The 24,771-nt window shown below is 45.2% G+C and overlaps 1 protein-coding gene across 1 annotated transcript; it reads left to right on the forward strand.

Annotated features, from left to right (window-relative positions):
- The first annotated feature begins 1,762 nt into the window (after positions 1-1,762).
- Positions 1,763-23,878, forward strand: SCAMP5 (secretory carrier membrane protein 5). The gene is made up of 7 exons (XM_038418121.2): positions 1,763-1,926; positions 8,710-8,776; positions 9,236-9,364; positions 13,448-13,604; positions 16,579-16,680; positions 17,392-17,509; positions 18,939-23,878. The coding sequence occupies exons 2-7, from the start codon at positions 8,770-8,772 to the stop codon at positions 19,131-19,133; spliced, it is 708 nt and encodes a 235-aa protein (XP_038274049.1). The 5' UTR covers positions 1,763-1,926; positions 8,710-8,769; the 3' UTR covers positions 19,134-23,878.
- The last annotated feature ends 893 nt before the right edge of the window (positions 23,879-24,771 follow it).

Here is a 24,771-nt window from a genome sequence, read left to right on the forward strand (position 1 = left end):
ACATTGGCCAAACCAGACAGTCTCTATGCAAAAGAATAAATGGACACAAATCAGACGTCAAGAATTATAACATTCAAAAACCAGTCAGAGAATACTTCAACCTCCCTGGACACTCAACTACAGACCTAAAAGTCACAATTATTCAACAAAAAAACTTCAAAACAGACTCCAACGAGAAACAGCAGAACTGGAATTAATCTGCAAACTGGACATCATTAAATTAGGCTTGAATAAAGATTGGGAGTGGATGCGTCATTACACAAAGTAAAAACTATTTCCCCATGCTAATTTTCCCCCTACTGTTACTCACACCTTCTTGTCAACTGTTGGAAATGGGCCATCCTGATTATCACTACAAAAGTTTTTTTTCTCCTGCTGATAATAGCCCACCTTAATCGATTGGTCTAGTTAGAGCTGGTATGGCAACCCCCATTTTTTCATGTTCTCTGTGTGTATCTATCTAATCTATCTATCTATCTATCTATTGTATTTTCCACTACATGCATCTGATGAAGTGGGCTTTAGCCCACGAAAGCTTATGCTCAAATAAATTTGTTAGTCTCTAAGGTGTCACAAGTGGTCCTTGTTCTTTCTGCTGATACAGACTAACATGGCTACCACTCTGAAAAATGACTACTTTGTGTGTCATGCCTACTATTTTTATCTCTGCCTAGGAATTGCACTGCTGTCAGAAGAAGTGAGTTAACTATTATGCTGCTGCATACTTCCAATGGAAGCATTCCATAAAGTCACTGAATATGTGTGAGTTGTTATAGTTCCTATTTTCTGAGCTGTTTATCTCTGTTTGATTAAACACCAAATCACAATTACAAAAAAAAATAATGCAACAGCAATCAACATGAATGGTGCAAGCACTACATGTTACATTGATGTTGCTGTGATGTTTGAGGACTCTAAATACATATTTCAATAATTTTGATCTTTCTTGTATTATTATTAATAATAATACATTGATTTTCTATGGCACCTTCCATCTGAAAATGTTAAAAACCATTTATAAATGTGATAGAATTAAGCTTCACAGTCCCCATGAATGTATTTATACCTTATAATCAAGTAATCTCTCGGTCTTCCTTTTGATAAACTAAACAGATTGAAAGATACTGGAGAATCCTGTAGAGGTATAATTTTGGGGCCTCCAGCCTGCCCTGCCTATCTTAAAGCCTGAAACCCCTAGACCAGTGGGCCCTTCTGTGCTCCCTGCCCCACTTAGGGCCAGGGCCCCCCTGCTCCACTCACAGCTTGGCCCTCCTGCCCCTCTCACGGCCTGGGGCACTCCAATGGCCTGGGGCACCCCATGCTGCTAAGACCCTGGTCCCTCCTGCCCCCCTCAGAGCCCAGTACCCTCTCCCCCCTGGAGCCTGGGGCACCCCACCCTCCTCAGAGCCTGGTCACCTCTGCCCCCCCTCAGAGTCGAGTACCCTCTGCACCCTCAGAGCCTGGGCCTCCCCTCAGAGCCTGGTCCCTCCTGCCCCCATAGAGCCTGGGGCACCCCACCCCCCTCAGAGCTTGGTCCCTCCTGCCCCCCTCAGAGCCCGGTACCCCTGTGCCCTAGCGCCTGGGGGACCCTCCGCCTCAGAGATTAGAGCCTGGTCCCCCCTGTGTCCCCTGCCCCTCGCGCTGGGCGCCGCTGGAGCCAGCCCGGGCTGTGGGGTCGCACTTCGCACCGCCCCCGGCTCCAGCACGTTGGACAGCGGCCGCCAGGCTGCTCTGGCTCTCGCGAGAGTTTCGGGCCCCGCCCGTGGCGGCGTGTGTGGGCGGAGCCAGGCGCGAGCCGCGGTCGCTGCGGCAGGAGGCGGCAGCGGCGGCGGCGGCGGCTGAGGGGCGCGGAACCGGAGCTTCCTGCCCGGGACGGGGAAGCGCTGCGGGGCCTGACGCTCTGCACTGCACGGGCGCTGCAAGGAGGTGAGTCCTGCGGGCCCTGTCAGCCTCGCCGTGACGTCAGCCGGGCCCCGGCGGCTCCAGCCCCGCTGGCCGAGCATTGCGGGGCTCGGCCGGGCTGGGGCTGCCCCTGTCCCGCTGCCAGTAGGCGCGTGCCAAGGCGCCCTGCACCCCCCTAACGGTCGGTCCGCGCCAGTGCCAAAGGGCCTTGCGCCCCCCCCGAACACCCATGGGTGCGCGGCCGTGCCCAGTGGGGGTCTCGTGGCCCCCCCAGCCCATCTGCATGCAGGCACCCAGAAGAGGCCGTGCAGCCCCCAGTCCGTGCGGGAGCGTGACTGCCAATATGCCGCCCACCCCCCTGTGTATGTGTGCACTGTCCGTCTCCCCTGTGTGTGTGCGTGCGTGCGTTCAGCGGGGTCTCGCTTCCTTGTGTGTGCCTGCATGCAAAGGGGCCACCCACCACTCCTCTTGTGCGTGTGTGCAAGTGCACATACATGCAAATGAACAAAAATACCCTTGCAGGTGTGTGTATGCAAAGGGGCCTTCTGTCTCCCTCTGTGGGTGGGTGTGCACATGCCAAGGGGCCTTCCACCACTTAATAGCTCTCTCACTGAGTGTGCATGGATTTTTTTTTTGGAAGGCCTGATTGCCTTCTGCACAGTGACATAATCAGTGGAATGCACAACTGGCTTGTTTATTAACATGCAGTAAGTAACTGTCATGTGTATTGCAATGAAAGATGGGCCCAACAGAGGAAACCTACTTCCCTGATGTTGTGTGGTGTTTTGAAATTAGAACTTGGATTTGAATTTTGTCCAGGGTCCCTAGCTTTATAATGCGCTGAACCAAAACTCTAGATCTGAATGCCTTAGTATGCTGGGGCACTGGCTAACCAGATGTGAGTCTTGTTTCTTGATCCCAGCTCCAATTACAATGCAAGAGAAAATTCCTTCCTAAAGTGGTAGGCGGGTGAATTAACACTCCCTGGTTGAAATACACTGGGACTCTATGCCTACTGCATGTGGGAGGTGGGTTAATATCCCAGTGACTTTCACCACAGCCTCCCTATTGCAGGAGAGAGAGGAGTTGAATATTCCAGGGAAATCTCCCGCACAGTCCCCCCTGAAGATGAATGGCAGGGTTGTGGGAGAAGATATTGTACCTGCTTATTTTTATGGTCCTTTTTCTCACTTGTATGTGTTTCTCTATCAAGGGGAAAGTGTGAATTAGTATAAACCCTATTACCACGCAGTATATCACGTTTTAGGGAACTGGAGGTGTTAATCATGTCAGATAAATGTTTAGGATAGATTCAGAGATTGCTTTTTTGTGTATAGTATTGGCTATACAGAAAAACCGGGCCCGGATGTTGAGAATGTGGAGCCCACATGCAACTGATCTGCAGGCAGTAGTGGGAATTTCACTTCATAAAGAGAAAATGTCCACTACTTTTTTTATGAAGGCCAAATGGTGGTCCAATTAAAGTCAATTGCAAAACATCTATTGGCTCCAGGAGGCCTAGGATATTGTCCCAAATATGTGTTGTGTATTTGTTTAACTTTTCATCACTCTTAGTTAACCTAATGGGCCTTGTCTGTGCGAATGGAGGGCTAGATAGGCCCCGTTGGTAAAAATGACCCTGTTTCATCTGCACTTGCACTTTTACCACAAGTAATAACAGAGGGACTGGAATATTCAGCAAGCTGACTGTCTGAGCATGAACTTAATAGCTGTACTAGATGTGCAGGTGAAGGGGACAATAGGCTGGGTTTGGATGGTTGTGTTGGGTGACTTTGTTTATGTGAAAGTGTTTTGCATCAGTTTAAGCCCCATACTTGGGTTTGATCACTAAAGGGGCTTTACAGATTTGTGTGCTAGGGTTTTTGTAAATGTTTGCTAATTTTCTGTGCATCAGTGATGGGGCACTTAACTTGGGCACTCTTGGGGCTGATCTTTTGGAATTGCTGAGTAGCGCCAACTCCCATTGTCGCAAGTGGAGCTGTGTGTGCTCATCTATTTTAAAAATCAGGCCCAGTGTGTCTTGTGTTTTGGGCACATGCAGTCAGAGGCCTCAGCTACTCATCTTGGCAGAAATGCCAAAGCAGTGTGTGTTATCCCCAATGCCAAACCTTCTTCTGCATCCTCCTGGGTGCCAAAAGCACCAACTATCAGGACCTCACTTTCCCCTGGCACATTCTGTGATGCTCTTCTGTTTTCTATGCAAAAATCTCATCATCACTGCCATAACCGCATTGGTCGTTGGTACACCATCACTGATGAGCAATCAACCAATTGTCTCCACCTCCGACGATTGTGTGTCAGTGCTTGAGTCTCCGCGGAGTCCATTCCTGTCCACTCTTTTATGTTGTCAATCCATCTCTTCTTCTGTCTACTCTTCTCCCAAAATCTACAGCATGGTAAAAATTGAAAACGTGGAGATGGTATCCAATTGAGCTTCTTATCCAAATAACACGGGAGCTGTGGAACTGACTTATTTCCATACTTAATTCAATGAAACCTCACTTTTTACAAATGTTATTGAAGCTGTTTTGCTGCAAAATTTAGTTCCAGCTTGCCATTGGTACAAGGACTTAATAATAAGGTGCTATTTATACATATCTATTTATGTTGGTTTTTTTTATAGTATCTAAGCACTATCACTTTGAAGCTCACCAGGGAGATACACTGGGAGAGCTTCAGACAGAGACCTACAAGATGAACATATGTCCCTCATTGTTAGTGAAATTAAACAGGTACCAGGTCTGTTATTGAGAATAATGCCTCCCTGTGAGAGGGCAACGTGTCAGTTTAACTCGAGTGAATGGTGGTTAGGCCTCTGCTACAATTAAGAATCTTGCTAGTGCAGCTTTGGTATCACCTGGAGTCCCTTAAATTTCCTTGATCCCTTTCAATCTGGCTTTTGGGTTGGGTAGTGTGACATGCAATTGACACTACTGCAGCCTAGTTGGTGAGCAAACTCTGCCTAATGATGGACAAAGGACAGGTGTTTATCCTACTTCTTTTAGATCTGCCTGCAGCCTTTGGTACCATCATCTGTGAGGTTTTGTTTAGCTGCCTGAAAGCCATGATTGGGTGGATAGTACCGCTCTTGAGTGCTTCCAGCTTTCCTCTCTGGAAGGATCCCAGAAGGTGTTTTGAAGCAATGGCTTACCTGTCTTGTGGGCTCATGTGCAGGCTTAAGTGCGGTCAAGGGTCTGTATGCACTCATTTCTTTCTCAGTGTACATATGAGGACGTTGTGAGAGCTAGACCATTTGAGCTGTGATGCAATTAGTTCAGAGCTCTACAACTTCAGCAGACACATGCTCCATGTGGCGACTGACCTATTTGGCAACCTTGGTGTGTATGTTAAACCAGAGTTCTGACAAATGCTCTGCCTTCTGGGTGCAGTTCATGGTGCTGATACTAATTTCTAATGCCCTATGTGTGCCTGTAGCTCTATCAATCTAATTTCCTGAGAGACTCTCTCCTTCCCTATGCACAGCAGTAGTAGCTGAGGTCACTATGGGTCCTTGAGCAATCAGCCCATACCTTTAAGTACCTGGGGACATGGTGTTCTAAGTGGATGGCCCTTGACTCTAGAATTCTCATTCCTTTTCCTCCTTCCCCACCTACTTCCCCAGTTGCTCTAACCAAGCCCAAGTATGCTGACCTTCAGGGCCTAGTGTAAAGCATTTGAGATTTATTCATTTATTTTACAGTGTATTTTTTTTTAAACTCTGCATGTGCCCAGATCTGTACTTGGTGCACTTTCTAAAGTAAAAACGTTCCCAAGCACTTTAATTTCTGAATGCAAGTAAGTTGAGGATGATACAACTTTGTGTTGCTTTCCACTGCTCATTGTCTTATTCTGGTGATATCCTATGCCACAGCATGTTCCTGGATCAGGATTTCAAACTACTCACAGTCTGGGCTTTGATTCTTACCCGTCTCTAGGAAAATACAAACCCAAACTTGTGATTGTTGTGTAGTGATGTGATGAAGTGGGAATGTTCAAAATGTTTTCTCTGAATATTGTGTGGGTGCCTCGGTTTCCCCTATGCAGTTCTTAAGTATCTTGGTGGTGGGATAAGCTGTGTGATTGTTGCAGAGCCTTAGAGGGACAGTGTGATGCTGTCTGCACAGAGAATGGCCAACACCCTGTCTCCTGGCAACTGATGGCCTGGGCCCCTCCCCTGCAAGGTGCCAACTGAAGGTGTTGGAGAACAAAGAGATCAGGTGGCCTCCTGGCCCGGGAAAGAGACAAAGGCCAGAGGAGGGGCTGGAGAGTTTCAGTTTGGAGCTGACTGGGGAAATGGAGGGGGGCCCAGATGGGGCTCTGGCCTCCTTGGCCCCAAGATGGAACTGACTTAAGGTTCCTGTTTCCTGTACCTACAAGCTCTGTTTTGGACTGTGTTCCTGTCGTCTAATAAACCTTCTGTTTTACTGGCTGGCTGAGAATCACGTCTGACTGCGGAATTGGGGTGCAGGACCCACTGGCTTCCCCAGGAGCCCCGCCTGTGCAGACTTGCTGTGGGAAGCGCAAGGTGTGGAAGGGGATGCTGAATGCTCCGAGGTCAGACTCAGGAAGATCGAAGCTGTGTAAGCTTCTTGTCCTGGAGACACTATGCTCCCCCAGAGTCCTGATTGGCTTCATATGGAGTAGTTCCAGAGCATTGCCTGGTGACTCCAGGACAAGCTACAAGAGCTGAGCTGGTTGTTCCCAGAGAGCTATAATAATGGCCACACTAGGTCAGACCAAAGATCCGTCTAGCCCAGTATCCTGTGTTCTGACAGTGGCCAATGCCAGGTGCCCCTGAGGGAATGAACAGCACATCAAGTGATCCATCCCCTGTCACCTATTCCCAGCTTCTAGCAAACACTGAACAATGTGCTCCCTGGTGCTTCACTGAACTACTCCCTTCCATGGATTAGAGAGTGATAGCCTCAGTGTTTTGAATGTATCTCTGTCCTGCTCTCCAGCCTGATTGTCTCTCCTTGGAATAGACTACAGGAGGATGTAGGCCACTTGAGTAGGAGCATGACGCTAAGAGCGTCTACACTTATCAGTAGATGGACACTGCTGCAATTGATGAAGTCTGGTGAAGACACGCTAAATTGATGGGAAAGCACTCTCCCATCAATTTGTGTATTCTACCTCCCTGAGAAGCATAAGGGAAGTCAATAGGAGATGCTTTCCCGTTGACACAGTGCAGTAAAGCCACTGCGATAAATGGATCTAAGTACGTTGACTTCAGTTACGTTATTCACATAACTGAAGTTGCATAAGTTAGATCGATTTACCGGGCTAGTGTAGACCAGCCTAAGCCTCTCCCTGCCCCACATTGCTGAATCTTCTTTTACTCTTCTGGCTGCAGCCAGTACTTTAGTTGGAACACGTGTTTTAGGCCTTTGTAGACAGTGGGCTACTCTAATGGCTTTCCCAAGGGTGAACGATAGAATAGATCTGGGTATATGCATAAATACTGTAGAGATGTGTGTCTAATATATAAGCCCCTTCATTTTCAGTTTAACTCATTTTTTACCCTAAAAAATCCCAAGTTTTACAGAAAGTATTTTCGATTTTCACCCCTACTTTTGGATCATTCAAATATATAAAAAATAACTTTTTTTTTTAGTAAAACACACAATATATTGAATGAGATGTATGTATTATGATATATGAACGAGATGTATGTATTATGATAATGTATTAGTCTGTGTGTATATGCAAAGCTGCCTGTTGAAGCAAGGCTATGTGTTAGTCTTGAAGATAAACACAATAAACAAACAGGCATGCACACAAGCTCTGAAGTGCATGCTCACCTGAACATACTGATGAATCTTACGCCCACCACATACACATTTTTAAGCTGTTAGCAGATAACGGTGTAAAGATCTGACACGCTAAAATGGGAAGAAAACAAAAATCTGTATCAGAATACATTTCAGAACACAAGGAAATATTTGAAAGTTTAAAAAAAAAAAAACTGGAGAAAAGGATGAAGTTGAGTGCATGTGCCTCAAATGGTGTAGCCCAATTATTAATATAAATATTTATAGGCTAATAGTTCTAAGTCTGCAACAGTAAACTGTTTGTTGGAGATTAGAGATGTATTGTTTTCTTAAACTCAGAGGTGGTATTCTGTTTTGAGTTCTGTTTTAGTTCTGCAGCAAACCACATTGAATTCTGTTAATCAAAGCATTAATCTACTGAATACTTCCCCCCGTCCTTCCACTGACCAAAATAAACCCCGATATTTGCCTAGAAAAATTAAGAGTTTTTTGCACCTGTTTTTGCTGTTGTAATAAGAAACAGATAAATTCCCAGGAAAAATTAAATAAAATATATATATCATTATCATAAACAATGGGAAATTCAACCATGCCTTATTATAGCACTGTCCTTGGAAGCCAGTTATTTCTGTAAAGGGGTGATTTGCTGTACCAGGGGTGATTTTCATGTTGATTGAAGGGATCTTTCTGTCTAAGGATCATCCCAGGGAATGTTGCAGCGAAGCCACCTGTTTTGTTATTGTTGCGGTTTTTGGAGGGGGAGAGGAGGAGGAGGAGAGGATTCAATTTACTCCCTTAGTTTGGGAAGGATATATATTGGAGAAATGCCAAGAGACAACATGAATTTCCCCAGGCTTGAATCAGTGGGGTGTGGGGAAGGATTATGGTGTTAGGACATTTGAACTTCCGGTAACAGAGTAAATCCTGGGAGGTGGCTGAATGTAGAGGAAACATTATTTCCTGTTGTTTTCTGTGTCTGTTAATGTTGTTACTGTCTTTTGATTTCTTCCAGTTTTGGCAGAGGTGCGAGCTGTTCTCTAACTTAGCTGCGGAGTAGAGACGGACAGACACCATGGCAGGTAAGGAAAATCTCTGCTGGCTCTTGTAGAACTGTTTTTTCTATTAAAGGGCTTAGTGCTTTAATGAAGGTAACATATTGGCCTTTGCAACCAAGTTTACCTTCAGTGGGCTTATGTGTCACAAAGGGTATAATTTGGTCTGCACGATCTTTATTCCTGGTGATTGTGTGTGGAAAGAAAGAGCCCAGCTGGACTGTCAGAGCCCAGGCTGAGTTGCAAGGCTGGCAATGAGGGGAAATCATCTTTTTTTACTTTTCTTTACTTTTTTTTACTTACAAACTGAGCAAATCTAATCTGGAAATTGGTGAGACACAAACACATAATCCCCCAGGCCATTTTCAAAGTCGCTGCTCAGGTTGGATCAGCACTTTAACCAATCAGCAATATCAGATCAGTTTGGAGGAACGGAGACTTGCTTTGGGTTCTGTTCAGTGATGCATATTTTATCTCTTGTCATAGAAAAGGTGAACAATTTTCCTCCGCTCCCAAGATTCATCCCCTTGAAGCCATGTTTCTACCAGGATTTTGATGATGACATTCCACCACAGCATCGCACCATGGCCAAGCGCCTTTACTACCTCTGGATGTGTGAGTCATCCCTGGGGCAAGCACCCTGTGTCTGCAGGAGGGGAAGGGATCAGATGCGTTGAGAGAGAGAAATGCTCATGCCTGCTTCTCTGAATGCTCTTCTTTACACTAACACTTCTAGAGAACAGAGTGGCGCTAAGGGAAACATCATCCTGCCCTAGAGCCTAGGGACTTTTTGCCTCTTGCATATTTTCAAAGAGGTTTAAACTAGTGATGGGATCTGGGTCCTGACATTCAGCTCCAAATCTCAGCTTCTCCATATCTGGGGAGTGGGGTTCTGGGCTGGGACATTATAAAGAGGTTGGGTTCCAATTGGGATCTGATTTTCTGAAAGGCTTGAGCTCATCTCTAGCTTTAACTCTACTGGCACCATAGACTCTGCTGGAGTCATAGAACTCGTCTCAGGGTGTCCTCCCCAACCTTCTAGGTCAGAGGTGGGTAAAGTACGCTCACGGGCCACATCCGGCCTGCGGGACCCTCCTGCTCGGCCCCTGAGCGCCTGGCCTGGGAGGCTAGCCCCCAACTCCTCCCCTGCTGTTCCCCCTGCCCCGCAGCCTCAGTTCACTGCACTGCCGGCGCAGTGCTCTAGCAGCAGCTCTGTGCTGCGCGGTGGCTTGGCTGGCTCCAGCCAGGCAGTGTGGCTGCCTGTCCTGGCGCTCTGGGCAGCGCGGTCAGGGAGGGGATTGGATAGAGGGCAGGGGAGTTTGGGGGGGTGGTGGGGGTGTGGATAGGGGTCAGGGCAGTCAGAGGGAAGGGGTTGCGAACAGGGGTGTTTGGATGGGGCAGGTGTCCCAGGGGGGCAGTCAGGAAGGAGAGGAGGGGTTGGATGGGGTGGCCGGGGGCAGTCAGGGGCAGGGGTTACGGGGTTGGTCAGGGGACAGAGAGAGGGGGGTGTGTGTGGATGGGGCAGGAATCCCGGGGGGCCATCAGGGGACAAAGGGGGTTGGAGGGGCCGGAGTCCCGGTGGAGCCATCAGGGGGCGAGAAGCAGGGTGGGGTTGGATGGGAGCGGGCACAGCCTCCCCTAACCGGCCCTCCATGCAATTTCGGAAACCTGATGTGGCCCTCAGGCCAAAAGGTTTGCCTGCCCCTGCTCTAGGTGATCACGTGCATGTCACAAACCAGAGACCGCTCAAGAACTCTGCTCCCTCACAGAGCCTGCCCTGAGGTGGAACAGATCAGCCAATGAGTTTCTCTTTGCTGAAGGATTTACTGCTCTGATTTTCTCCTTGTCAGGCTCCCTCAGCCAGAGAGCTCATCACTTGGGAAATGCCAGTACACTTCTGAGTTTTATATTGCAGTGATATCTGTGCTTGGATGCTCCCTTCTCTGCCAAAAAACCCATGCAAGGTTTCTGCAAATGGAGAGCCTCTTTTTTTTTTTTTTTTTTTTTTTCACTACCTAGACTCCTGCCAGGGCCCTCCTGAGTCAGGAATTTGAGCCAAATTGAGGTGGAAGCCATGGAGCTGTCCTCCAGCCTGGTGTTTTAGGTCACTACTCCCCCATTTCCCAGTTTGCAAATTCCACATCCAGCCCAAAGCAGCATGGCTACCTCTGAAGCTGAAATGCCACTTTAAATTAGTGCGTGTGGGGCCACTGCTGCAGAGTGCGGTCTCTTTCATCCAGCCAAAAAGTGTAACCTCTGCAGTACCCTGCTCCTCAAGGTGCAGGTGCTTGAGGCCTTCCTCGGAGCCAAACCTCACCTGCCCCTTCTGCAGCTGCTGTGTGATGTGCTCTCCACCAAGCTGTGGTCCCTTGGGTAGTTCCTAATGCCACTGATGCAACTAGCTGGCAGCTGGAATCGATTTCCCTTGGATAGGGACCATCTACTAGTTTGACCTGTGGACAAGTAAAGCAGACAGAGTGGCAGGCTTCCCTATGAGGGGAAGAGAATAGGTTTTACACCCCCTTTGGGCTGCTCTTCCTTCAGGTGTTTTTTTTCCCCCTTCTGAAGCCTGATGTGGAGCTTAGGAAACCTGGCCAGTGCTGAGAGTCAGTGTCACAACTGTCCAAGCAAATTGGGGTACGCAAGAAATGTTTAATCAGAAATCCACTTCTGAGAAACCACCTCTGCATTTGGCATGATTTGGCCCCTTTATTGGCTAGCCCAGTGGAGAAGCCAAGGATTGAATGGCCCTTGGAAACTAAACTTGTTCCCAGAGGAAATCCCTCCAGGTTGAGGTTACAGCACTCCTGGTGGAGAAGCTTGCATGGCTACTCCACCTGACCTGTGCCTAAATTGAGGACTTCTGGGTAGCAGTGATAGTCCTAGTGACTGAAGTCACTACTCTTTTTTAAATGAGATCAAAGATTGTTCCATCTGTGTCCTTCCCTTCCCACACCCATGCTGTTTCTGAAGCTTTACAGTTGAGTTTGCTGCTATGTAAACCAGAACAGTGCAGATGATTTTTTTTAGGTGGAAGTTCTGAGATGGGGTGGGATGGAAGCAGGGAGAGGAGGAGCTGTTAATGAACATTTCCATCCTCCTCTTTGTGGGGGGGATACTACTGGGTGATTGGATGACACATACAGGGTCTGTGGGAGTGGGCGCCGGGCACCCTCTGCATTTAAGATGACCTCTGTTCCTTATCAGGTGTTCTCTCTGAACATTGAAAGCAAAATGGAGTGTTGCACTGAAGCAACCTTCCCTGGGGAGTGGTGTGTGCTCCAAGTGCAGGTTAGAAGGAGCTGAATCAGCACCAAAGGGACTGGGTGTTTGTGCTTTTAACTCGTACATCTATCTCCTCCAATGGACTTCCCACCCTGCTGCCTAGCTCAGTTTTCAGCTTTGGTTCTGTGTCCTGCTAGGTGTCTGGAGCTGTGTTGGCTTTCCCCTTCCTCATTCAGGGAGGCTGTTGTAGTGACACTGACAAATTATTCTGTTAAATGTATTTTGCTGGATGCCGGGAGGGAGATGTGCAGTCACTTTGATGCCCCATCCCTGATTGGGCTGCACTCATTACACTTGTATTTATTAGGCCCCTTTTTGTTCTCAAGCCTTGAAAAGCAAAAGCACAAACACCACATCTCTGTTGAACTTGTTGAGATTTTCTATTAACGTGCTGTCCAAGGAGACCCTTTAGGTGAGCCTGTCCCCTGGGGAGAAGACGTGTCAGAAAGGAGTCCAAACCATCCCCTGGAAGAAAAAAAAAAAACGCTGGGGAGGGGCTCAGACAGTGAGGGGATGTCCTTGAGTGCTGCATGATGTAATGCACATGTGGATGTCCTGCCAGTCAGATCACTGGGTTGGCTGAACATTTTCATCTTGTACAGCGAAGCATCCCAGCTAGCTGCTCCATTACATTGGTTGGTGGGAGGGCATTAATTTTGGTTGGAACAAAGATTCATCCTGAAGTTCTGAGGCACAGGAATGCAGATGACAGATTCTCCTCTGCATTGTCTAGTCTCTGGTAGGCTTCCTTTCATTGTAGTCGGCTTGTATCACTTAGCGTCCTAGTATCTTATTGGAGAAATATTTTTCCTGTTGAACTGATCTGGACATGCCATAGACCAGCCAGGAACTTGTAACTTCAGTTCTCAGAATCAGTCAGTCGGTGTCCAATGGCTCAAGCAGATTTGTCCTGGGAAAGGCAGCTTGGCTACTTGGTCCAACTCGCCTGGCAGCGCACTCTTTAGTGAAGCTGTTGCTGGTGGCAAGTGAGGAGCTTCCTTTACTTCTCTCATTATCATCCTTTGGTGGCAAGAGAGAAATTAATTGTGTTTCAGTTACTCCAACTCGTAGATGATTGTACTTTTCCGCCACCCCCAAATTTTTACCTCCTGTAATGGGTGACGTATGCAGGGGACCCACAATTGGCCATGGTTCATAGGTGCCAGCTTGCTCCAGCTAGCTTGGAACCATTGCTCCAGGGAGCCTGGTGGGTGTAGAAAGACTAACTGTGAAAATTATAGATGGGAGAAGAATAATAAAACTGAAGACAAAACCCCACCCTTTGATTAAACCTGCCTGAACATTTCTGAACCCCATGGATGTAGCCATCTGAATGGCCCCTTCAGTCACATCTTACTTTCTTGCAGTGTGCTACTTTGCTCCCTCTGTGTGTCTGTGTGTATATGTTTGCAGTGAACAGCATCACCTTGGCAGTGAATCTGATTGGCTGCCTCGCATGGCTGATTGGAGGCGGTGCAGCTGTTAATTTTGGACTGGCAATTCTCTGGCTCCTGCTCTTTACACCCTGCTCCTATGTCTGCTGGTTTAGACCTATTTACAAAGCCTTCAAGTAAGTGGTCACAGCTGGGCACAGCTTCTCACTGTCTTTCTCCTTTCTTCTCATGAATAACCAATGCTTAGACTGCGTCACCTCTATTTGGGAATCCTTCTCTTCCTATCTTTAACTTTACTTTCCTACCTTGAAAACTTGGATTTCAGGATTAAGATCTCAGCTCTCCATAAAGACTAATATATCAAATATATATTTTCCCTCTGAGTGGAGTTCTTGACAGTGAGTCATGGGAGATTGGGATGTATATGTGAACAGAAAACTTTGAATGCCATGTTCTACCACATGGTAACTTGAACCAGAGTCCACAGGTAAAGTGCATAATGAATGGATACATTCCAGCTCTGTTTCTGTCCAAGTTAACAGACTTTGTGCTTTTGCTGCAGAATGTGGAGGCTCCTAAAGAGAAATGTCTTGGGGATCAGAGAAACTCTGACAGCCCTTCTCCGATACTAGAGCTGGAGATGGGAAGATAGGTCAATATTTAGATGAGTTGCAAGTGCTTCTTCCTAACATCACAGCCCCCTGGTTCCAGCTAAGAACTACAGGGTACCAGCAATCCTAGCGTTTACAGCACGCTTCTCTGACTCTAGGATCCTCTGCATTGAGTCAATAACCAAAGGGTTCTTCAGTCCCGAGTGAAAGAGGAGGGAGCAGCTAAACAGCTCCTCCTCTGACTCTGATTTAGCAATGTACTTAAGCTCCCGCTTAATTTTAGGCATGTGATTTGTTCCGGTGAAGTTAACAAAGTAGGAACATGCTTGTGTATTTTGCTGAATCAGGGCCTTTAATTCTAAGGTTCATGCTTTGACTTTCAGGTCTCATTGGGCCACGGTGCAAAAGCCTGAGGGAAGAGATATTGGAAGTTGAGGTTCTTACAAATTCCTTTTTCCTGATGCTCGATTCATTCTCGGGAAACCTGAAGACAGATCCTCAGCTGGTTTAAAGCTGCAAAGGTCCATTGAAGTCAATGGAGCTATGGCAGTTTACACTAGTTGTTGGGTATCTGACTGTCCCTTTAGCTCAAGAAATGTGGCTCTGTGGACCTTTCTTTGTCCTAGACAACACACTAGCTCCAGAAACTCAGTTCTCTGCAGCCCCAGCTTGCAGGGGAGATCTGACTTTTTTGGTGATGAATATTTTCTTCCTACTAGAGGCTCCTTTTACAAACCTTTTGGGGGTGGATAGCATGTATTTGTATTGGTTATGTGTGCAGATTAGAGCAATCCATGCATCACCAAATGTAAAGTACACCATTCTACCAGTCCTCTGCAGCTTGCTGAATGCTTCATTAGTTCCCTACTTGAGAGCAGGGTGGACTGATTTAAATCAATGCAATTTTAAATCACCAAGTGGAAAGCACTGAGTTAATCATTTTAATCAACTTTTCCATTTGTACTTCAGTCATTTTCTAAAGAGAGGTGCATTCTCATTGGTTGGTATAACCATTAAAGCATGTTCACTTGTGACTAAATAGAACCTTTACATTAATTTTGGTACATCTTTTTTGCTACCTAGGAGGGTATGCTATAACTATATACGTGTATTTAAGCAGTTATATAGCTTAATATTTTCAGATTCTTATTGATTGTACATTTTAGTATCTTAGAAAATGGTGAATGGTATATTGCATATTTGCCAGATAATTTACTTTTTGCTCTTGATTTGTGTCAAACTGCATTGTGATGGTAACTGGAATTGAATTTAACACTCAGAACTGCATATTAAATTACTTTATTAAACAAAACAAGCCCTTAATACAATACATGACCTATTGTGCCATATTTATAAAGCTTGACCTCAAAAGCTAGATGATATCCCCCTGATTCTTTCTTAATACAGAAAAACAGCTTTTAACTCAGTTTTTGATACAGGCTTATGGATTTAGCTTAGTTATTTTTTATTTAAATGTTTTAAGAGCTTATAATTTAGTCCTTAGCCAATTTCATTTTAAACAGGTTTATTTTTAATTTAAATAACAAAATAAAAAAACTTATTTTATTTATTTTTTTAAATCATTGATTTTTTTTGTCCACCCTGGTTGCGAGGAGGAAGGATGGTCCAGTGGATAGGGCACTGCACATGGACTCAGGAGAGCTGGGTTCAATTCCCCAGTCAGACACAGACTGGTGTGACTTTGTCCATTTCCTAGCTGCAAAATGGGGATAATACTTCACTGCTTCACAGGGGTGTTGAGGATAAAATCTGCTAATTATGAGGTGCTCTAATAATATGGTAATTAGGGCTATGTAAGTAGCTAAATAGGTAAGTCTACACAGGGATAAAAGACCTGAGCGTGGCTGCAGCAGGGCCAGTCAACTGATTCAGGCTCATGGAGCTCAGGGGTTTAAAATTGCTGTGTGGATGTTAGGGCCCCAGCTGGACTATTCACCCCTCACAGGGTCCCAGAGCTTTGGCTCCAGCCTGAGCCCGAATGCCTACACAGCAGATTTTTCAGCCCAGGAGCCCTGCAAGCCCGAGTCAGGCCAGTCACGGGTTTTTTATCCCTGTGTAGATGTACCCATAGAGCCTTGGGGAAGCGCTGACCTCTGAGTTAGCACAGACTGCTTCACTTGGCTGAATGTGAAACTCTTACCACCTTTCAGATTCCCTCTACCTGACCTACCATTTACCTGCTGCCATAACTTAAAGGCCAGAGAAGCCCGTTTGCCCAGCTTGAGCCCCTCACATTTTCCTTTCTCCTTCCTTATGCTGTGGTGTCACTATCCTGACTATTCTTTGAGGGCAGCTCTTGTTCACACTGGACCATCCGTCCCCATTCTCATCCACCACATCATGGCAAAAAAAATCTCTGCTGGACTAAAAGGTATTGTTTAGCTGAGCTGGTGGCAGAGATACTGGGTGTTCAGGGTGACGAGTGCTTCCTTGCTGCCATTTGGAGTGGAGCTGGAATAGCGATTGAGACACGGGTAGCAGTGAGGAGGAGGATGGCGATAAGGTGTTTCTCTTATAGGACAGACAGTTCTTTCAGCTTCATGGCTTTCTTCTTCACCTTCGTGGCCCAGCTGGTGATCAGCATTATCCAGGCGGTGGGGATCCCTGGCTGGGGAGTCTGGTAAGGAAGACAGGAATCTGTCACATTCAACCTTTCTTCTCTTCAGGTGCTAGGCACACCTGACTCCTGTTAGGATGGAGGAACAAAAACATTCCAGAGTCCCCTGGCTCAGCTAGTTCAGGACATCGAGTGGGTAGAAGTGGGAGTAGGGAAGAAGTGCATTAGTGGAGTGGGAGGAGAAGGGAGATGAAGGATGTGATGTGGCTGAAAAAGGAGGTAGAACATAAAAAGAACATAAGAATGACCATACTGGGTCAGACCAAATGTCCACCTAGCCCAGTATCCTGTCTTCTGACAGTGGCCAATGCCAGGTGCCCCAGAGGCAATAAACAGAACAGGTTACATCAAGTGATCCATCCCCTGTTGCCCATTCCCGGCTTCTGACAAACGGAGACTAGGGACACTATCCCTGCCCATCCCGGTTAATTGCCAGTGATGGACCTACCCTCCATGAACTTACCTAGTTCTTTTAGGAGGCTTTGGGGTGGCCCTTTAAGTGCTTGCTGGTTTCAGGAATGGCTTAGCATTATCTTTTGTCAGCCAGGGAAAGGGTCATCCAAGATACTGAAGAGTTTGGGAGAAGAATCATTTTAGAGTGAGGTTTGCCACTTGCAGCATACAAAGCCAATGGGGGAAAAAACATAGCTACTGGATATGCATGGCTGCAACAATGCCAATGTTTAACCAGAGCCCTTTTTCATCTCCCTGCAGTGGCTGGATCGCAGCAATATCCTTCTTTGGGACCAGTGTGGGTGCAGCTGTGGTGATGCTTATCCCCACCATCATGTTTACAGTCGTGGCAGTCTTCTCCTTCATTGCCCTCAGTATGGTATGAGTGCTGGATTAGAGACCCGAAATTGTGACATTTTCTGGGTGGCCTTCTGGGGAGGAGGTCAAGCTGGGATGTTCATTGCTTCATGGTGTTTCTAGAGAGAGCTCCACTGGGTACTTTCCATCCTTTGGTCTGTTAGGAGCAACCCTTTTTTCACAATTTCTAGTGCCACTGTAGCATTTAGGGCTGAAACAACTGTTTTTGCCAAACTTAGAGCCTCTCCAAATCTAGTGCTGTCAGATCTAGGACAGGACTTGATCCCTGATGTTTGAGTTCCCTTAGGCTCTGGCAAAATGCAGGTTGTGGGCTGCTGAATTTAAAAAAAAAAAAAAAAACAGACAAGAACTCTTATTGCTCAGCTTGTCCTAGAAGCTGGGCAAGAATAACTTAAATAGGAATGTTGATTGCTTGCATAGCTTGGGCTCCCTTGGGAAATTCTTAGGTTTGGTAAGAAATTTTTAGCATTTTTAAAAAGTTTAGCAAGAATCTAAAATAACCCAAACTCAAGTCTTCATTAAAGCCCCAAATTTTCCGTTTCTCCTGTTCCTGAACTTCGTTCTCACTTACAGAGGTCCACTGCCCTGTGATTGGTTCCTTGATGGTGATCTTTGTTTTAGAGCTAGGAACGAGATCTTTAAAGCCTTCACGTTATTTTTTTTTCCTGTCTTTGATGTGTGGGTTGCTCAGTCTTAATTACGACTTCTCTAATCCCCCAAAGCACAAACATGAGTTTTCTGAGGCTAGAAAGATGGGCAGGGGCTCTTGAGGTTAGAAAATGAGGTAGGTGTTTGTGAAAATTGTCTGATGAAATGCAACTTTCCTTCTATCCTGTTTCCTGCCTCAGGGATATAGATATAGAGGGGACTGAATGACTCTGGGGAAGACTTGTAATAGGGTAGGTTGTCTGTTCCAATCTATAGTGACCAAACGTAGTTACCTTCAGGTGATTGATTGGTTGCATATGTGCGTTGAGTTGATCGTCTCATTATGGTTTCCAGTGAACAGTCACCCACATCATGAACTACCATCCCAATGGGTCAATTTGCTTCTCTTGTTGGCTGTCTATGTAGAGCGCAAAAACTAAATGGAGATGGAGGACGAACTGCTTTCACCCATCAGAGTGGGTCCCATTAGGTCAGGGTTGAGCCTCTTTGGTGAGAAGAGTTGCACTGCCAGGGCTGTTGCGTGGAGCATCCCCGTCTCCAGGGCTGTCGTTCCAACATCTGTCAGTTTCGGTCCTGATCCTGAAGGGTTGAGCACCTGCAACTGCCCATGAAGTCAATGGGAGCTGCAAGTGCTCAGCACCTCTCGGGATTGGATGCTTTGCGTTAGGTTCTGTCAGGTGAGCCAGACAATTAAAAAAAATAGTGGGGGCTCGCCTCTGTGAATCAGTGATCTCTTTTCTCTCTACCCCTGCCCTACACAGGTGCATAAATTTTACCGGGGCAGCGGAGGGAGTTTCAGCAAAGCACAGGAAGAGTGGACCACGGGAGCTTGGAAAAACCCGCATGTACAACAGGCAGCGCACAACGCGGCAGTTGGAGCTGCACAAGGGGCCACGATGCAGCACGAAACACAATATTCTGCCACTCCTAACTACACCTATTCCAATGAGATGTGAGCAGAAGACTCTGTTCTGAGGTGGGGAGGCGAGGGGGGGAGAGGAGAGGGAGAATACTGCTGAGCCAGTTCTGTGTAAGCATTTCAATAAGGGAAGTGTAAGATACTTGATTTTTTCCCTTTACTCTAGAACAGGGTTATTTTTTTTGTTTTCTTTTTTCTGATTCTCTTTTCTCATTTTGAAGAAGCTGTGAGTTGACCTGCAGGACACTTGTGCTGTGCGGTAGTAACTGTGTGCTTGTGTTCCCCTGTGAAGTAGTGTACGGTGGTGATTTTTAAATTACTGTGGTGATAGATGTATGTAATAACATCAGCAAAAAAAAAAAAAAAAAACCCAACAAGCTCACCAAAATGTCAAGAGCAAAACTGAAGATCCCTAATAACTTGGGAGTTCCAGTGGCTAATACTTCCAGTTGCTAATGTGTGGCTAGTAGTGGCTATCTCTAGGGAGGACTGGTACCAGTTCAGCCACTCCCAGGAATTCTTTTTATTGTAGCAAGTTACTAGCTGATTTAGCACTTAAATTCTCTGAAGCCAGGAGGGGCCCCCGGTCCATATCGTCCCTCCTAGGTTCAGAGACAACAGGTTCTCCTAACACATGGTGGTGTAATCATTTATTCTTCGATGTATTGTGAGGAAGACAGTATTGGTGTGTAACTGTACAGCAAGGGCCCCAAGGCAGTGTTGGGAATTTGCCCTGTTTGAATTATAGTGGACCTTCCCTTTAGTGTGAAACTTTGGTACATTCCAAAAGCTCTGGTCTGAGTTCCACACTCCAAGCCCTATATTTTTAAGGTGTTCAGGTGGGAAAAGTGATTGTAAAATTGGCGCAGTGTTTTTCAACAGATCTACTCTTTGACATAGTAAGGGCCAAATCTTGTTACTAGAAACATTGCTTCAATGGTATTGCTTATGTAAGTAGTGTGACCAGGATTTGGCCCTACAAATTATCAAGTCATCTGCTGGTTTTAGGCTCCTTTGAAAACCAGAGCCTGAGGAAGTGAAGTGCCCAACTTCCCGTGAAATTCATTGCGATCAGGCTTGCTTGCTAATCCCAACTTTAATGTCTAAGAAGCGTTTGCTCCTGTTAGCCCTGAAAACCCCATGCAGCTAGGGGAGAGCAAGTTGGATTCAGACGTCTTGCACGTTGTCGGTGCAGTGGTCAACTAAATTTGCACTGCCACATTTGCTGATATAAAATGCAGAAGAAAACAACAACTTCAATTTCAGATCCTGAGTGGAATTTACAGCCCCGGTGGTTAAAAGAAAAATATTTTGACTCCGAGGCAATGGATGTTACTGGGAAGGAATAGGGGTGAAATATGCTTATTTTTAGAGAGACATTTTAGACTTTGAAAGCACTTTAATTAGGGAGGCCAGATTTTCACCAAACCATAATCGGAAATTAGTTCACATTTAATCTAATCAGGCCCCTTTGATCAAGTATCTCCTTTCTTCCCTGATCAATGCTCCCCAAAGTCTTAAACCTGTAGCAGCAGGCAAGCGGTGGTCCTGTAATTTAGTAACTCAACATTCCACAGTTGATTTGTTTTCTAGTTGCCCTGCTTCTCAGGCCATCAAAATCCCATTTCTTAGCTGTCTAATAATGTCTGTATATGAAATATATATTCAAGAATTATGCCGATATGAATGATTTTTTTCCAGCAAAGCCAACCAAGAATAAAGAAGTGTCCTTTTTAAGGATGCAACTTAAATAATTCTGCAGCAGCCAGTTGTCTTTTGAGAAGGCTGTGAAATAAAGGTATGATAAATGTATATATCTTATGGAGGAAAGGAAGCCTTCACTGAGCCTATTATATACTTAATCAGATTTTAAATATTGTGCAATTAATTATAGCTAGTCTAAAATGTATTCTACCAAACCTTGTGGTCTGTTAGTCCCCTGGTTGAGAATGTAGAAATTAATGGTAATTATTTTGCCTTCTATATTCGTAGTAAGAAAGACATCCTATTAAAACACGCAGTAATACATACAGCTTTAGCCAACCCTCCTCTCTATTACATGCCCAAAATCTATGAATGTGACTGATCCTCAGTAAAATGACACTGAATGCATCAGCATGGCTGCCACCGATGACAGAAGCTGTGCAGAATACGGTACCTTGATTTAATTATTGTTTGTACTTAACCTGTGACTGCTAGTCAAGTGCTGCCAAGAGTTTAGATACTGCTCTAACTCTGGAGAAACTCCAATGAAATCAAAGGATTTACAGTGTAATCTCATATTGGTGAGAATCTAATCTGCTCTGGCCCATTGGTGGAGTCAGCATTTCCAATGGCAAATTGGATGCCAATGTAGCTTTTTGGCTGGCAGGTAGGGTGAGGGGGGTGTTACTTCAAAATAGCAACAGTTCATTGGCTATAAAGTATTCACACAGTTAAATTCCACACCAATCTGCAACCCCCATTCTCTATCTTTTTGTCTGGAGATTCCTCACTCTGTCTTGAGTTTTATGTTCTACATGTGTCCAGCCAATTCCGAAAGGCGGGGCTATAAAGATGATTGTCTCAGTGATCATCAATGGCACAGAACTGTGAATTTTACCATTTATGTGGACCTTGTTGCCACGGATTAACAGTTCGTTAGCTTTGATCTAGACCTGTTCCAAAGAGGACTATATCAAAGCAAACAGCAGCAGGGTCCACAAAGTTGCTATGACCATAGTGTGAAATGATCAGTTTTTTACTGTGATTGTGCTGTGAATTACTCATAATTTTACTATGACAAAATCTTAAGCCATAGTGATGCATCGTAGGCCCAGCTTCCATTCTGAGAGGCACAAGCATTTTGTTATCTTGCAAACAGTGGCATTTAGATTCCTTGACCACACAACTGGGAGTGTTTCATGCCTATTAAAAATATGAATATTGTTAAGGAAATCACACGATCTTCTTTCCAACTGTATCTACTAAATGAAAAACAAAACATTAGAATCTGTGAGCACTGTCCATTTGTCTATGCCTCATGAGTGTGTTGTGTCCAACCTTATTATGCACTAAATTATGTATGCTAAGATTTTAACTCTAGTATAAAGCCCCTACTACTTAACATAGGTCTTTCCAGAGACCTATCATTGCTCTAAAGACTGTATTATATAGAAAATATTTCTTTGCTCTCCAACACTCATCCCACAGCTGATCTCCACCATCTGCTCATTGGCTACCTGGAGTAATCCACTCGCCTCTTGTGTAGATCTAATAAAAACTGGCTAATCCTGTATGGATTAGACTGCAGTGTAGATTGGTGCTTTGAAAGCTCACTGATGCCTGGTGCTCTGCTCTTATCTTCTCACAGCTCTATTCCTTTCCCTTTCTCTTATATTTCCCCCTCCCAGCAGCAAATTTCTTGCTAGCCTCAAAGTCATATTAAAACACAACAATAAATGGAATCCTTGTTGGAGTAAATAGAATAATTTTCTGAGGACTTGAAAATCTACTTCAGCAAACTGCACAAATTCTTTAAATGATGAGGTATGTTCATTAATATTTCTGGTCCTCTTCATCCTCGTGCCCTGGAAACAACTTTCAGAAGCCAACACTCTTAAGTGCACAGATCAGCGCTGTGGCACTATAAAAAGTATTTCACTGAATTGAGACACTCACAAGCTAATTTATTATAGCTATTTCCTCACTCTGTTAAAATGGAGCTTTATTCCTAATTCTGGCTGGAAAGAATTTGCTAAACTAGTTTGGAGTTTCAGCTGGTCAGAATTAAGGACATGCTGCTGTATTGAAGCAGGTATTCTACGATTAACTATACTAAAAAACCATATGCCATCTCCATTTACGGAACTGACTCAGGCCCACCTTTGTAACACAAAGATAAAATAATAAACGTCACAGCCTGGGAGTAAAGTGCCAGGCATAGAATGAGAAAAGGGACATAGTTCTCCTTAACAGCATGAGAACAAATCTTAAGAGAAAGCCCTTTGGGCGCTGGATAAGAATCAGGCTGAGTGTTTGAACTAGAGATGGGCTGAGGAGGGTCGGTGCTTGGATCTGTGTCAGGTGAAGGTTGAAGGCTGAAATCCAGCAATCTTCTCTCAGGAGAATTCCATCATCTTTGGAGTACACCAAGCCAAACAAGATCCTGGAGAATAAAAAGTCCCATTGCTCTTTGGATTCAACCCTGATCCAGAATTAGAGGGGTGGGTGTACATCTGTGTATTCAGATCCAACCTAGCATCTCCCAAAACTCCTGGATGTATGTATGATTCTAGCTCAGTCCTGTCTCTAGTTGGAACATTGCACACCATACGTAACTTTTAATTTGTTGATGGAGGCAAGTGGTGGTTGTGAGCACGGCCTAGTCTGTGACATAAATAGTCTTAAGGCGAAGTGGTCTGGGATCTAATAATGTGCTTTCTGAGAAGGTTCTGTGGGAAATTTGCACTGAATCATGGTGGGTTTTGCTTCTGTAACAAACAGAATGCTCTGGCATGACAGGTTCTAGTTGGAGTTCAACTGGATAGTAGAGAACGGAAAAACCTCTATGACCAGTGTGTGTTTCAGCATAGTTCAGTGTAGTGATGGTGCCATATTATCCTTTCAATGTATCAACAGTCAGGATTTTTTTTTAAAATGTAAAACAAATTGGATGGGTGGTTAAATATTTGGACCATTTGTGACTATTCAGAAAGCTGCTGTTTCCCTGAGTCATTCCGTGTCTGTCCTGATAAATCCAGTGTCATTCTGGAGAATAACAATAAACAAAAATTCTCTAAAGCAAGGTGTGAAAATGTCGTTTGTTGCTCTTTATAAGTCAGTTTTGTGTGGGTAAAAAGTGTGGCTTGACATTCCTTAAGACTGAAGTCTCGTCTTTATCCAGAGGACAGTTACAGCACAGGAAACAGCAGTGCAAGCTTTCCTACGCTTAGTTTAGAGAGGCCATCTCAATGATGTTCACTGTCTGTTAATAGCAGTCCAATGGCCTGCCAGATATGGGGTTGACATGTAAAGGGGGTACCTACACATTAGGAACTGGAAGGAAACCACAAAGAACTTTTGCAATGACAAAAATCATCCATCTGCAGGTGATGACATTTGGTTACTGCCAGTGTCATTCCAGTTGAGACCAGTGACCTAGCCCTCAAAGGGTCTGTATCACATCACCATTGCCTCATAAACATTTTGCTTTTAAATTTGCAATGGAGATGCATAAAATTGTGGAGTGTCAAGAGCTAAGGAGAGATTAAATCTCATGCTTAAGGCAGTCTCTAACTGTTGGAGCTCATCTACCCCACATGGATATAAATTGTCTATCAACAAATTTAGGCTTGAAACTAGATGAAGGTTTCTAACCATCAGAGATGAGTGAAGTTCTGGAACAGCCTCACAAGGGGAGCAGTGCGGACAAAAAAACCTAACTGGCTTCAAGACTGAGCTTGATAGTTTATGGAGCAGATGGTATGATGAGACTGCCTACAATGGTATGTAGTTGATTTGCTATGGTTACCAGCAAATATGTCCAATGGCTGGGGATGGGACACTAGAATTACTACAGAGTGGCTCTGAGTTACTACAGAGAATTCTTTCCCATGGGTCTCTCTGCTGGGTCTTGCCTGCATGCTCAGGGTATAACCAGTTGCCATATTTGGGGTTGGAAAGACCTTTTCCCC

This window comes from Dermochelys coriacea, chromosome 10 (assembly GCF_009764565.3).
Source record: "Dermochelys coriacea isolate rDerCor1 chromosome 10, rDerCor1.pri.v4, whole genome shotgun sequence".
Taxonomy (NCBI): Eukaryota; Metazoa; Chordata; order Testudines; family Dermochelyidae; genus Dermochelys; species Dermochelys coriacea.

Bases quoted from the DNA above. Each gene is read 5' to 3' on its own strand.
- SCAMP5 (XM_038418121.2), top strand. The intron at 16,681-17,391 runs GTAAGGAAGACA...ATCTCCCTGCAG, and splicing joins ATCCCTGGCTGGGGAGTCTG to TGGCTGGATCGCAGCAATAT. The intron at 17,510-18,938 runs GTATGAGTGCTG...TGCCCTACACAG, and splicing joins CCTTCATTGCCCTCAGTATG to GTGCATAAATTTTACCGGGG.